The 14,846-nt window shown below is 41.6% G+C and overlaps 1 protein-coding gene across 1 annotated transcript in view; it reads right to left on the bottom strand.

The window, feature by feature from the left end:
* Positions 1-14,846, bottom strand: part of LOC125460977 (leucine-rich repeat-containing protein 72) — a 61,403-nt gene that overhangs the window by 13,922 nt on the left and 32,635 nt on the right. The window contains exons 7-8 of the mRNA XM_059641685.1: positions 9,655-9,744; positions 9,418-9,564 (exon numbers count right to left, since the gene is read on the bottom strand). Coding sequence (XP_059497668.1) covers positions 9,418-9,564; positions 9,655-9,744 — 237 coding nt within the window. The remainder of the gene's footprint in view (positions 1-9,417; positions 9,565-9,654; positions 9,745-14,846) is intronic.

Below are 14,846 nucleotides of genomic sequence, written 5' to 3'. Positions count from 1 at the left end.
AGAGGACCAGGAAAGCTGATGATTCAGGTCTTCTAAAGAAGGGTCTAGGCCTGAAATGTCAGCTTTCCTGCTCCTCTGATGCTGGCCTGCAGTGTTCATCCAGCTCTACACCTTGTTATCTCAGATTCTCTAGCATCTGCAGTTCCTAACATCTCTGAAATAATTTGAAATCTGTTAGCTCTAGATGTACGTGAACCCATTACCTGCCAGTTCGTTCACTTTTCTCTGAAACTACCTTGTAAATTTGACAGAACAGCTAATGAGTGATTTTAAAGTGCAGTATTTTGTTGTCCGCGTTTGATTTTTCATCCTATATATTGATGGTGGTGCAATTCTATACCAGAATTGTGTTTGTTTTGTATTTGGTAATTAATGAATATAAATATTCAGAGGCACTTGTTTATGCTGATATATTGTTTCTTTAACTTGGAGGAAACAGGGATTATTTCACATAGAAAGAGGTAATTTGGAAATTAGATTTTCGCAGCTGCATTCAATTTTAAATAAACTACAAATCACCAATCTTGGAACTATTTGTTGAGTAGTGAGTGTTTAATTGCTATGCTTCATTTCTGATTGAAAGAAGTTTCCATACAACATCTGAAATAAATAGAGACAGAGGGGGAGATGGATGGAAGATGGATAAAGGAGCAGACAGGTGGAGAGGAGACGGACAGGTCAAGGAGGTGGGGATGGAGTCAGTAAAGGTGAATGTAGGTAGGGAGTTAGGATGGGGGTTGGTCAGTCAAGGGAAGACAGGCAGGGCAGGGAGGAGGTTGGTAGGTAGGGGATTGGGGTGAGAGTGCGGTAGGTCAGTGAGGTGAGAGGAGCAGATAGGTGGGAGAAAAGACAGATAGGTCAAGGAGGCGGGGATGAGTTGGACTGGTTTTGGGATGAGATGGGGGATGAGGAGATTTTGAAGCTTGTGAAGTCCACATTGAGACCATTGGACTGCAGGGATCCCAAGCGAAATATGAGGTGCTGTTCCTGCAACCTTCAGGTGACATCGTTGTGGTACTGGATGAGGCTCGGGATGGACATATCGTCCAATGAGTGGAAGGGGGAGTTGAAGTGATTCATGACTGGGAGGTGCAATCATGTGTCGTGAACTGAGCGTAGGTGACGTTAAGGCTTGCAGACCGCTTTGTAGAACACCTACACTTGATTCATGACAAATGACAGCACCTCCCCCACACCCTACCTACCAGCCTCATCCTGCCCCCTTGATCTGTCCGTCCTCCCTTGAATGACCAACCCCCATCCTAACTCCCCACCTACACTCACCTTTACTGGCTCCATCCCTGCCTCCTTGACCTGTCCGTCTCCTCTCCACCTCTCTGCTCCTTTATCCACCTTCCATCCGCCTCCCCTTCTGTCTCTATTTATTTCAGAATCCTCTTCCCCTACCTCATTTCTGAAGAAGGGTCCAGACCCAAAACGTCAGCTTTCCTGCTCCTCTGATGCTGCTTGGCCTGCTGCGTCCATCCAGCTCTACACCTTGTTACCTCAGATTCTCCAGCATCGGCAGTTCCTACTATCTCTGAATCAATTTAATTGTTACCCATTTTAAATATTTATGACATGTTGTTTTGGTTTCATACACAGGCCAAATGTTTTCAAATCTCTTCATCGCCGTTCCCTTCCCTAACTCTGTGTTCAATTCCTGCCCTACAAATCTCTCAGATATCAATATTCCTATAAATGAAATCCTCTTCATCTCTCCATACTGGTAGTCCATTTCTTCAGTTGCAATGAAGAAAAGAGGCCAGGGCATACTTTGCATGAGAGAATGATCCTGGAACAGTGAACAATTTTAGACAACAAATGCAGGACCCAATAGTGCTTTAAGTGGTTCAGTCAGTTCCAGTAGTGGATGTTAGTGGTAGGGTTAAAACCAGTTAGTCGCCATAACCTTCCATGTCTGTGTCTCGTGACTTAGAGGTAATACACACAAACATCCAAATTAGAAGGAGTAAGCCATTCTCCATCAAACTCACTATACCATTCACTAAGATCATGGCTGAGCTGAATACATTCCCAGTACCCCAAATAACCCTGGACGCACTGCGTATCAAAGATGATTTACCTCTGTCTTCGAAATATTCAAGGAACCTGCTTGCCTTTTCAGGAAGGGAGTTCCAAAGCTTAATGGTCCTCTGTGAGAAAAGAATACTCATCTCTGACTGAAATGGGTGCCCTTTGTTTTGAAACAGAGACACTTAGTTTCAGATTCTTCCAAGAGGAAACATCCTGTCTACACCTATCAAGGCTCCTCAAACCAATCAAATCATCTCTTACTTTTTTGAACACCGGTGAATATCAGCCTAGCTTGTCCAACCTTGCTTTGTGTGGCAACAGGAGTAGACCATTTAATAGAGAGCAACAGTTCAAGAAGGCATCCAACTACTACTTTCTCAAGAACAACTAGGGATGGAAAATAACTGCAGACCCAGCCAGCAACACCCAGATCCCATAAAAGGAATAGAAAAACTCTTCCAATCAAACCAGCTCTGCAGTTTTCATGGAACATGGAGATCCCTCTTTATGTCAGAGCTCTGCAATCTCTCACTGTTCAGATCGAATGCTTCTGTTTATTCTTTCTGCCAAAATGGATAATTTCCCACAATATACTCCATTGGCTAGGTCTTCATCCACTCATTTAACCATTTATTATCCTATTGTCACCTCCTTATAAATATTTCACAATTTCTCTTCCTATTTATCTTTCCATCAACAGTAAACTTAGCCATTACGTCTTTTTTGGTCTCATCATCCAAATAAGTTATATAAAGTTGTACAAAGTTGAGGCTGCAGGGCAGTTCCTTGTGACACATCCAACACAGTAGATATGAGGGCTATATCAAACAGAATGGCGGAGGTAAGAAACTTTGACACAAAAACCCTTCTGGTCCTTTTTTTAAAATTCAAAGGAAATGAAGACCACCCACAGTGCTGTTAGGAAGGATGTTCCAGGATTTCGACATAAAAAATGAAGCAACAACATTATAGTTTCAAATTAGCATGATGGTATTCCCATATTTCTGCTACCCTTGTCCTTCAAGGTGATTGAGATCATGGACTAGAAGGTGTCAGTGGAAGTTGGATGAGTTAACTGCAGTGCATCATGTAGATGGTACACCACTGTGTCAATGGTGAATGGAGTAAATGTACAAGGTGGTGGATGGACTGTTAATCAAGCGGGGGGCCCAGCAGCAGGCAGCTTACCCTGAATACGTTCAGCGTGAATTGGAAGTGGTATTGGAACTGTCACATCAGACATTTACACAGTATTTCGTCACATTCCTGAGTTGTGCACTGTGGATGATGGAAAGACACTGGGATTCAGAAAGTGAATTATTCACTTTAGGATTCCTAGTCTCCACTCTGATCTTGCAGCCAGAGTATTTATATGGTTGGTCCACTTCAGTTTCTGGTCAGTGATAACTCCTAAGATATTAGCAGTGAGGTATTCAGCAACGTTAATGTCATTAAATGTCAAGGTCTGATGGTTCGATACTCTTTCATGGGAATTGAGAGATTTTTGCTTGGCACAAATGCTACTTACTACTTATCAGCCAAAGCCTGTGTATTGTCCAAGGTCAAAAGTAACCAGGTTATAGTCCCAACAGGTTTATTTGAAATGACAAGCTTTTGGAGCACTGTTCCTTTGTCAGGTGAAGTGAAGCAGACAGCCTATAGATACTTCATCACACCACTTGTATGACCTTTTGATCTCTTTGCAAATAAATTCTGTGTCTTTGTAATCATTAAGGTAAGTTTATACAGTTTTGCTTGACTTGTTACTTTGGTCAGACACTCAGCAAGGCAACTGTTATACCTATCACGTTATTCCAAGTACTTGGATTGTCTCCTACACCATGTTAATGTTTTGTAATTATCTCTCTGCTTCAATTAAATGGATCATAGGTAATCCCTTCACTTGCTATTCAGCTGTTGACATTTTACTCACACCATCTGAAACCTTTGATCACCTGCAGAGATGTATTGTTCAGCCTATAAACACTCTACTTACATGATTTGATCTCTGCCTATAAATTATGTGCCTGTGCGGTTCTTTCACTTCACCTGACGAAGAAGCACTGCACTGAAAGCTTGTGATTTCAATTAAACTTGTTGGACTATAACCTGGTGTGGTGTGACTTCTGACCTTATCCACCCCAGTCCAACACCGGCACCACCACATCCTTCATTCATTCACAGGATGAGGGCATCGCTGGATAGGCAGCAATTATTGCCCATCCCTAATTGCGCAGAGGGCAGTTAAGAGTCAACCGCATTGCTGTGGGTGTGGAGTCACATGTAGACTAGTCCAGGTAATGATGGCAGTTTCCTTCCATAAAGGACATTAGTGAACCAGATGGGTTTTTCTGACAATTGGCAAGGGATTCATGGTCATCATTAGACTGTTAGGTCCAAATATTTACTGAATTCAAATTTCACCATCTGCCATGGTAGAGTTCGAACCTGAGTCTCTAGAACATACCTGGATCTCTGGGTTAACAGTCCAGCAATAATACCACGAGGTCATCATCTCCCCATAATGAGTATTGCCCAAGTCTTGCTACACACGGGCTCAGGTATCTTAAGGAGACCATCCCCACTTCTGAAATTATGATGAAAAGAAGGTCATTGATAAAGAACCTGAAGATGATTGATGCTAAAACACTACTCTGAGAAGCTCCTGCAGTGATGTCTTTGGGCTGGGATTATTGACTTCTAACAAATAAAATAGAGTCATAGTCATAGAGATACACAGCACAGAAACAGATCCATCAAGCCGCCTCATCCATGCTGACCAGATATTCTATATATCTAGTCCCAGATATTCTATATATCTAGTCCCATTTGCCAGTATATGGGCCATATCCCTCTGAATCCTTCCTATTCATCCAAATGCCTTTTAAATGCTGTAACTGTACCAGTCTCCACCACTTCCTCTGGCAGCTCATTCCATACATGCATGAAAACATCACCCCTTAGGTTCCTTTTAAATCCTTCCCCTCTCACCATAAACCTATGCTCTCTAGTTTTGGACTCTCCCACCCCGGGGAAAAGACCTTACCTAGTTACCCTATCCACGCCCTTCGTGATTTTATAAATCTTTATAAGGTTACTCCTCAGCCTCTGATGCTCCAGGGAAAATAGCTCAAACCCTCCAGCCTTGATAACATGCTTGCAAATATTTTCTTAACCCTTTCAAGTTCCACAACATCCTTCCTAAAGTAGGGAGACAAGAACTGCACGCAGTATTCCTATAATGGCCTAACCAACGTTTTGTACAGCTTCGATATGATAAACCAACTCCTATAGTCAATGCATTGACAATAAAGATAAGCATACCAAACACCTTCTTCACTATCCTATCTACCTGTAACTACTTTTAAGGAACTATGAACCTAAACTCCAAGGTCTCTGTGTTCTGCTGCACTCTCAAGGACCTTTCCATTAAGTCCTGCTCTGGTTTGCCTTACTAAAATGCAACACCTCACATTTATCCAAATTAAACTCCATCTGCCACTCCCCGGCCCATCAGCTCATCTGATCAAGATCCTTTTGTAGTCTGAGCTAACCTTCTTCACTGTCCACTACACCACCAATTTTGGTATCATCTGTAAACTTACTAACCATACCTCCTACGTTCACATCCAAATCATTTCGAAAAGCAGTGGACCCAGCACTGATCCTTGAGGTACACCATTGGTTACAGGTCTCTAGTCTGAAAAGCAACCCTCCACCACCACCCTCTGTCTAACTTCAAGCCTGTTCTGTATCCAAATGGCGAGTTTTCCCTCTATTCTGTGTGATCGAATCACCATTTTCATTACCAATGAAATATGCTTTCTTCCAATTTTGATTGATTCCAGTTTTGCTAAGGCTCCTAGATTGTTTACTTGATTTACTGCTGCCTTGAAATCAAGGGCAGTGACTCTTACTTCTCTCTGGAATTCACCTCATTTGATACTGCTTGGACTGAGGCTGAAATGAAGTTAGGAGCCAACTGCCTTGGTGTGAATCAAACTGAGCATCAGTGAACAGGTTATTTCTTTGCAAGAATTGCTAAATAGAAATGCCAACATCTTCTGTGACTTCATGTTCAGTTGAGAGCAGTCTTATAAGATCGTAATTCATCAAATGTGCAACATTTCCAGGTAGATGCCAGTGATGTAGTTGTGCCAGAGCAGCTGGGTCAGTGGACACAGTTAGCTCTGGAGCATGTACCTTCAGTACTATTGACAGGAATATTGTCAGGACATAATGTTTAGGTATGCCAGGCATTGCTCTTGGCATGCCCTCCTGCACTGTTCATCCAAACAGGCATGTCTCCTGGGCCTGATGATAATGTTAGATTGAGCAATATGCCAGGGCATGAGGTTACAGATTATGATTTAAAACAATCCTGCTGTTAGTGATAGCCCACAGTACGTTCTGGATGCCCAGTTTTAAGTTGCTAGGTTTGTTTGAAGTCTTTCCCATTCAGAATGGTGGTAATGCCACCGGGGCCCAGGACAGGGGAGGTACAATAAGGTCCAATATTTGGGGAGCTGGCCTTGTGTGCTCAGTTGAAGGGTTGGGATGGACCGGGACTCTATTAGGACCAGCACTTGGGCCTGTGACTGCTATCCTTTCTCCTGTGCCACCTGTCATGATGGAAGATAACCCCAAAGCAAGCAGCAGATTTAATCTCAGTAATGACTATGTGGTGGTCATTCTTACCCATACTGCAATAGAAAGATGCATGTGCAACAGGCAGAGTGATGAAGATGAGGTTATATCTATTCTATCTAGGTGTATAACAGCTTGAAACAGAAACTGCTCTGCCCAGGACCAGAAGGAACTGCACAAGGTTGTGTGCACAGCCTAGACCATCACAAAAGCCAACCTCCCATCCACGGGCTCCATCTATATTTCCCATTGCCACAGAAAGGCTGTCACCCCTCCCATCCCAGTAATACTCTCTTTCAATATCTTTCATCAGACAGAGGATACAAAAACCTGAACACATGTACCAGCAGGTTCAAAAACAGCTTCTTCATTGTCATTATTAAATTGCTGAACTGACCTCTCTAATCTCAAAGTTAATGTTGATTTGGCTTTTGTGCGCCTCCTGTGCAGTTGTTAATCTGTATGCCTCACTCTGTCTAGACAACCCTATGATCTATATGTTCTTGTTTGTTATGATCTGCCTATACTGCTCACAAAACAAAACCTTCCACTGTCCGCATGTACATGTGAAACAATAAATCAAATCAAATCACATATATTTTCTCTCTTAATGGCTCCCTCACCACATGCTGCAGACCCAGTCTAGCAGATTTGTCTTTTAGGACTCGAGCACCTCAATTGATATCAGTGCTACTGAGCCACTCTTTGTGACGGACACTAAAGTCTCCCATCCAGAGTACACTTTGTGTCCTTCCACCCTCAGTGCTTCCTCCAAATGTTGCATTAGCTGATTGAGAACCAAGCTCACATTTGTCTTGACTTCATGAGGCTGGTGTCAATGTTGAGGGCACCCAAAGCTACTTCTTCTTAACCATATAGCATTGTGACAGGACATAACCAGGGATGGTAATGCTAGTGTCTAGGATATTATCTGTAGCGCATGATTCCATAGTTACGATTATGTCACGCTTCTGCTTGACTAGTCTAAGTCACTAGGATCACTGTGCTAGTTTAGGTAAAAGCCAAAATCTTGGTAAGAAGGACTTAGCAGGATCAATAGGCTGTGTAGCAGTTAAGGATTTTCTTTCCCAAATGATACTGGCGAACCAGATGAGTTTTATGACAACTGACAATGGTTTCGGGCCATCATGAGGCTAGCTTTTAACTCCAGATATTTATTGAAATTTAAATTTCTCATCTGGGATTTGAATCCATATCCCCAGAGAATTTCTGAATTATTAGTCCAAAGACATCATTACTTTGTCACGATCTCTCCCTATGATCTTTAGGGAAGGCCCATAAGGGGCCATAACAATACGGTATAGCCCTTAAATAATGCCAAGCCCACAGCAATGTGGATGACCCTTAATTGTTTTCTAAGATTACTTACCAAGTCATTCAATGGTCAAAGGGATAACTCATAATGGCATCAAGAGCAATTACAGATGTGCAATAAATGCATTCTTGGCCACATCCTGTAAGTGGTTTCTTTTAAAAAAAAATATTGAGTAGGACATCAATTCATGGAATATTCTGCCCACCCTCTCCCCAGTTCTCAATGGTATCCATTTTGCTAGCAGTCTTTTGATGCCGTACACACAAGTGCTGCTTTGATATTAGGGACAGACACTTTTACTTCATTTCTGAGTTCGGCTTTTATCTGTCCTAGAAGAACCCAAATTGATGAGACAGTAAATAGTCCAATTAGGTAGAAGTCAGCTTTACAGGCATATTAGAACAGTTGGATTATTGCATGGTTAGTCTGAAGCAAAAAGCTTCAGTACTTTAACTGTGCTGTTGTCCAGGTCTTTTACTCAGTATGCCGAGCTGTTTATTAATATCACATTCAATGGTCAGTATAGCCGAAGGTTTGCATTGAGATAGTGGTGGATCATTCAGCCCAGCATTTCTGCCTAAGACAGCTGTAAACACTGCAATCTTGCCTAATGCAATCATACTAAGTTTATTCATTATTGAGGATACAAATGATCATGCAGCAGCCTCCTCCTTCTATTAATTCTTTGATTGTGCATCAGAGTCAGGACTTGATATGGCAGAAATGAAGAGTTTTAATCTGATCTATTGCTTGTGGGATCTCATTTTTAGATACACTTGATACATGCTGCTCAACACTCAGAACTGTATCTGGGTTGATTCTTCTGACTTGATTGTAATTGCAAAGTTTGAGATACACCACATCTTCAGGTTACACATTATAGCTCCTGCTGATGGTCCATATGTACCAATGTGCATCGAGGAACGTCAATGACTATTATTGACAGCAGTCAAATTTTTCTAATAAAATACTGAGACAGGAACTCCAGATGTGAGATTATGCCAATTTAAGACATTTTATCAAAGGCAAACGTAAGGAGCATGGGTCTCAAGAATGCTCAAACTCAATTTATCAGTAGCTATCAGTTTTGGATGCCTGGAGTTTGATTTAATACGAATCCTGCATAAGGAGTCATAACTGCCAAGTTACAGATACACACTTATTTATTTATGCACTTTTGAAAAATTCTTCTCCCCCTTCAACTCTACCATATTTACAACCCAGTTTCATCAATGTCTGTAAGAAAAGTAACGGTAATTGTGAAGTGTTTTAAATAAACCATCCATTATATGATGGTAACATTTGTTTTGTTAGTTGAAGATATTGTATTTTAAAAGATAAAATTAATTTCACAAATTAAGTGTAATTATTTATTTAAGTAATAACCAAGTCCCCACCTGGATATTTCTTATAATTTCTTTTTGATGTGATCTGTTGAACAGTAAGACGTGGTTTTCTCTGCCCAAAAGCCAAAGATTGGCGCACTCGGAATTGGTCTTGACAGTAGTTACCAAAAGCAGTATCTCGCTCCTTCGGAGTAATCACTGTACAAGGAATGAGTATGCACTGTAACTTCATTAGCAAACAGAATTTCAGAATTTTCAAACTAAAGTTTAAAGTTTTGAATAACTGACATTGTCTATCAAGCAGCTGTACTGAAGGCACATGGTAGATGACATAAAGACGATAATCTTGCTCCTGCGTCAAAGGGTTATTGAATAAATCTGAAAGAGAATAAAATTGACAACTTCAAATTACACCAAGAAAAGTGATGTTACTATGCTTGTGTTCACAGTTTGATATTAAATACTTAAGAATGTTTAGATACTTTGAACACATAGGAAGATTAGTTGAATGGTTTGCTTTGGTGAAAAGTGTACATTTTCAAGTTGAAAGCTTTGTGAACAGCTCAAATTATGGTACTTTGGAACACATTTAGTGAGCTGCTATCAAATACAGGTCTAATTTTCTTATGTAAAGATAATTAAAAAGAAATGTGTTCCTAATACTTCAGCAATTAGGTTTAGTGGAGTGACACAGACCAGGAAAATGTTAGATTTGATTACCTACCTGTCCTGCATTTGTTGACTGAGCCTATAATTGTGAAGATGGCTTACTAGATTGGATTTATCCTGTGAATATGTTGATTTTTGTTGGTAATATGTTATTTGTCAAAGTACAGTTAAGTGGAAAAGTAGCCCCAAAAGTGTTGTTGCTTTCAGGAGAGATGTGAGGATGAAAATTGATAAAGATCAAGAAGAATGGGAGAGATTAATCTCAAATCTTTTTTTTGCAGAAGCACCATAATATTGAATAAGAGACAGTGAGAACTGCAGATGTTGGGGTCAGAGATAACACTGTGTGGAGCTGGAGGAACATGGCAGGTCAGGCAGCAATCAGAGGAGCAGGAAAGTTGCTGTTTCGGGTCAAGACCCTTCTTCAGAAATAGTGGAGTGAAGTGGGGGGGGGGGTGGTGGAATAGGGCTCAGAAATAAATAGAAAGAAGGGGTAGGGCTGGGGAAAGTAGGTCGGATGGTGATAGGTGAGTTGGGGTAGGGAGTGGTGGGGATTGGTCAGTGAGGTGGGGGGCAGATAGGTGGGAGAGAAGAGACAGGTTGAGTCAGGTTAAGGAGGTGCAGATGAGAGGGTGGGTTGGTTATGGGATGAGGCTGGGGAAACTTTGAAACTGATAAAATCCACACTTAGGCCATTGGGCTGTATGCTCCCGAGATGGAATATGAGTTGCTGCTCCTCCAGTTTGTGGGTGGTGCCATTATGACACTGGAGGAGGCCCAGAATGAACATGTCACCCAGGGAGTGGGAGGTATAGTTGAAATGGTTCGCGAACAGAAGGTATTATCATTTGTTATGAACTAAGCGCAGGTCCTCCAGAAAGCAGTCACCGAGCCTTCACTTGTTCTCACCAATGTATAGGTAGCCACATTGGGAGCAGCAGATGCAATAGACCAGATCAATGGATGTGCAGGTGGGCCTCTGTCTAATGTGGAAGGTGTGTTTGATGCCTTGGAGGTGAGGGGGAGGTATAGATCAAGATTATCATTTTTGCTCAGTTGCCAAAATAAATGTATTACCATCATCCAGAACTGTGACCTCTTTCACTAACAGTTCTAAACTGAAATTAAATAGACTTTGTTTTATAAAACAACATTTGGTCTTAACGCATGCTATGAAAATTTGATACAAACACACAGCGCTACAAAAATCCTCCAATGATTTACCAGCTCTTTATCTTTCCTAAAAATAGGGCATTGGTAATATGTTATTTGCCAAAGTGCAGTTAAGAGGAAAAGTAGCCCCAAAAGTGTTGTTGCTTTCAGGAGAGATATGAGGATGAAAATTAATAAAGATCAAGAAGAATGGGAGAGACTAATCTCAAAGTCTCTCCCAGTAGTATAAAGACAGTGAACCTGGATTGGTAATACAGAGACCTGGACAAACGACCAGGAAAAATGAGTTCAAATCCAGCCATATAACTGTGTGAATTCACGCTCAACCAATTAAAATGAATTAATAATGACTGTGAAAACACCCAAATGCATCAAAATTAATTCATTAATTTTTTAGGGAAGAAAATGCTGGCCTTCTTAGTAATACCCATACCTATGAATAAATAGTTTTAAAATGGAACTATCAAGCCATTAAAAAAAATTGTTAGACCAGCTTTCCTGCAATGCATTTTTACGTTTTATGAAATCAAAATAACTTGCATTAAGAAATGACTCCACAGAGGCCTGTACTTCATCACCAAGTCAACCTTTATTTACACATAGAGTGTCTTTGGCACTGATACAGCTCCCTTAGAGCTAATGGAATGTCTGACACTCCTGTTCTTATCTGTCAGCCAGGGCTCCCTGATTGAACCAGATTAATAGCCCCAATCAAGAAACTCATGTTCTATGAGGTCCACATGGCTGACCTCACTACTAGCACTGCATCCTTCTCTCTATGAGTCAAGGACATTGGCTGTTTCTTTAATAGCTCTGGCTGGGACATTTTTGCACTGGGCCAGGTTCTTCCAACTCTGCCTCTGATATGGGTGGATGTAACGCACAGTAGCTCACATTACACCAGGAATATCACGGTCACATTCATCCCCTTCCTCAGGTGGCAAAGGTCTCAAGGTAGCCCTCTCTGCCATGTCGATCTCAGATTCCAAAGTATCTTCAATGTTTGACAGACAGGGAGAATCCATAAGATCCAGAACAGTCAAGAAAGCTGTTGAGAAGCCAGGCACATTTTGCATCTGCGAGTCTACATGCTTGTTCAGGACAATTGCACTGGCTCTCCCTTTATATGTCACTGGATCTGACCTCGCATTGACTATGCTTCTTACCCATGCAGGGAAATTCTTGTGGTTCCTACACCAAAACTTTGTCTCCTGAAGTAAACTGTCTCTCTTGCTTAGCTGAGTCTGGTGTCTGGTATTAACATTCCTGATGCCGTTTCTCCCTCCCTATGTCCAGGACCAGGAAGATCAGATTTAACCTGGTGTGGATTCTCTTCCCCATTAGCATCTCTGCTGGAGCAATTCCTGTAGTTGCTTGAGGGATAGTCTGATAATGAAGAAGGATCCGGGGCAGTTTGTTACGTAGTGAAGCTGTAGGCTATTTCTTTAAGCCTGCTTTCAATGTTTGGACTGCTCTTTCTGACATACCAGTGGATGATGGATGCTATGGACCTGTTCTCATATGTTAAATCCATTCAACGTAAGGAAATACTCAAAACCGATAAATGATGGCCCATTATCAGTGAACAAAACTTCCTGGAGTCCATGTGTTGCAAAAGATGTGTACAGTTTTTCTATCGTTGTCCCAGTGTTTGACAAATGAATTTTATGCATGTCCAGCCACTTTGATTGGACATCCACAATGGCTAAGAACATTAAGCCCATGAAAGGGCCTACATAATCAATGTATAACAGAGTCCAAGGTTTACCCAGCCATTCTCACAAATGTGGGAGAGATACTGGCAGTAAAAATTGTCCTTGTTGGCAGTCTGGGCACTGCCCCACCAATGCAGCCATATCTGCACTTAATCCTGGCTACCAGGCATAACTTCTCACCAACATCTTCACTTTGGAAACACCTGGACAATACTGGAAGAGTTCAGCCAGTATCTGGTGGTTGATCTTTGCTTGGGACAATTGCTGTTGTTCCTCACAATTATATGTTGTCCTCTACAGTGATCTGGTCTCTCCAGATCCAAAAAGATTTCAGTTCTGGTTATGATGGCCCTTTGGATCCCCCATCACCACATGCTATTTCAGTTTTGCCAAGAGCAGATCTTCTTGCGTTTAAAGTCTGACATTGTCAGCTATGACTGGAATTTTGTCCAAAAAATTTAAAACCATTACAGAGTCTTCCAGCAGCAGTACCACCCTTGGTGTATCTGCCAGTCGGAGGCATCTCAAAGCATTTGCTACTCGGTCTCCCAGATGGTGTTCCAACTCATAATTATATGCACTTAGTATTAGAGGTCACTGCTGAATTTGGCCTGAAGCTATGGCAACACGGCCTTGTCCTCTTTAAGTAAACCCAGCAGAGTTTCGTAGTCCATTATCGTTTTAAGCTTACATTTGTAGAAGGTATAGGCGGAGCTTCCTGTCTCCAAATATAATTGCCAAACCTTCCTTCTCTATCTTGACAGATTTATGTTCTGCATTAGACAAAATCCTGGATGAATATGCCATTGGGCATTCCTCTCCATTGAGCCATCTATGTATGAGCTAATACTACTCCAACTTCTTACACGGCAGCATGGCATGTCAACACCAGATCTCGTTTTGAATTACAGTGTTCTAACACCTCAGAGGATGACAGCTGTTTCTTCACTGCCCTGAAAGCAATAGCCTGGCTTCGTGACCATTTCTAACACTGATCCTTTTTTTAAAGAGTTGATGCAAAGATGCCCAGATGGAGTCCAGGTTATGTATGAACTTTCCGTAATAATTCACCAGCCCAACGAAAGACCTAAGCTTTAGAATAGATCTGGAAACCAGTGCACCTTTTACCTTCCAGTGGGTGAAAACCAGTCTTGTCAACTTGGAGTGCCTGGAACACACATATTTCCCTACTAAGATGTATGCCCACTTGGGAGAACCATTGTGCTAAATTCTCCAGGTGCTCTTTATTGGTCTTCCTGCTTGCTAGCACGTCATTAGATAAATGGCAACCTAGGGCAGACCTTGTAAAATGTTTTCCATCATCCACTGAAAAATTACACAGGCTGACAATACCCCAAATGGCAGTCTTGTATATTGGTACAAATCGTTTTAGGTATTAATTGTAGCATACTTCAGGGAATCCTCATCTAACCACAATTGCAGGTATGCATAGCTCATGTCCAGCTTTGTGAAGGAGAGTCCCCCTACCAGCTTTGTGTTTAAATCCTCTATGGAAGCAATTGAGTACTTAGCCCACGGCAAAAAGCGGTTTACTGTTTGTTTAAAATCCCCACAAAGGCAAACTGACCTGTCAGGCTTCATAAATGGTATGACCAGTGCTGCCCATCCGCGAATCTGACTGGTTTGATGATTCCTGCACTTTTCAGCCTTCTGGTTTCCGCTTCTAATTTTGTCCAGAAGGCAAATATCACTGGGCAGGACTTGTAGAATCATTGTTTTGCTTCCTGGTCAACTTGCAAACTGCCTTGGCACCTTTGATAGTCCTTCCTGAAAAACTTCTAGGTGTTTAATTAGGACTTCACTCAGGCAGCCATTTACAAATCAGAAAATGTTGGGCCAATCTAGATGAATCTTTCTCAACAAATTCCGTACTATCAAGGTTGGGCTCGAGCCTTTTAACCA

This window comes from Stegostoma tigrinum, chromosome 2 (genome assembly GCF_030684315.1).
Source record: "Stegostoma tigrinum isolate sSteTig4 chromosome 2, sSteTig4.hap1, whole genome shotgun sequence".
Lineage (NCBI taxonomy): Eukaryota > Metazoa > Chordata > Chondrichthyes > Orectolobiformes > Stegostomatidae > Stegostoma > Stegostoma tigrinum.
This window is presented reverse-complemented; position numbering and strand designations above follow the sequence as displayed.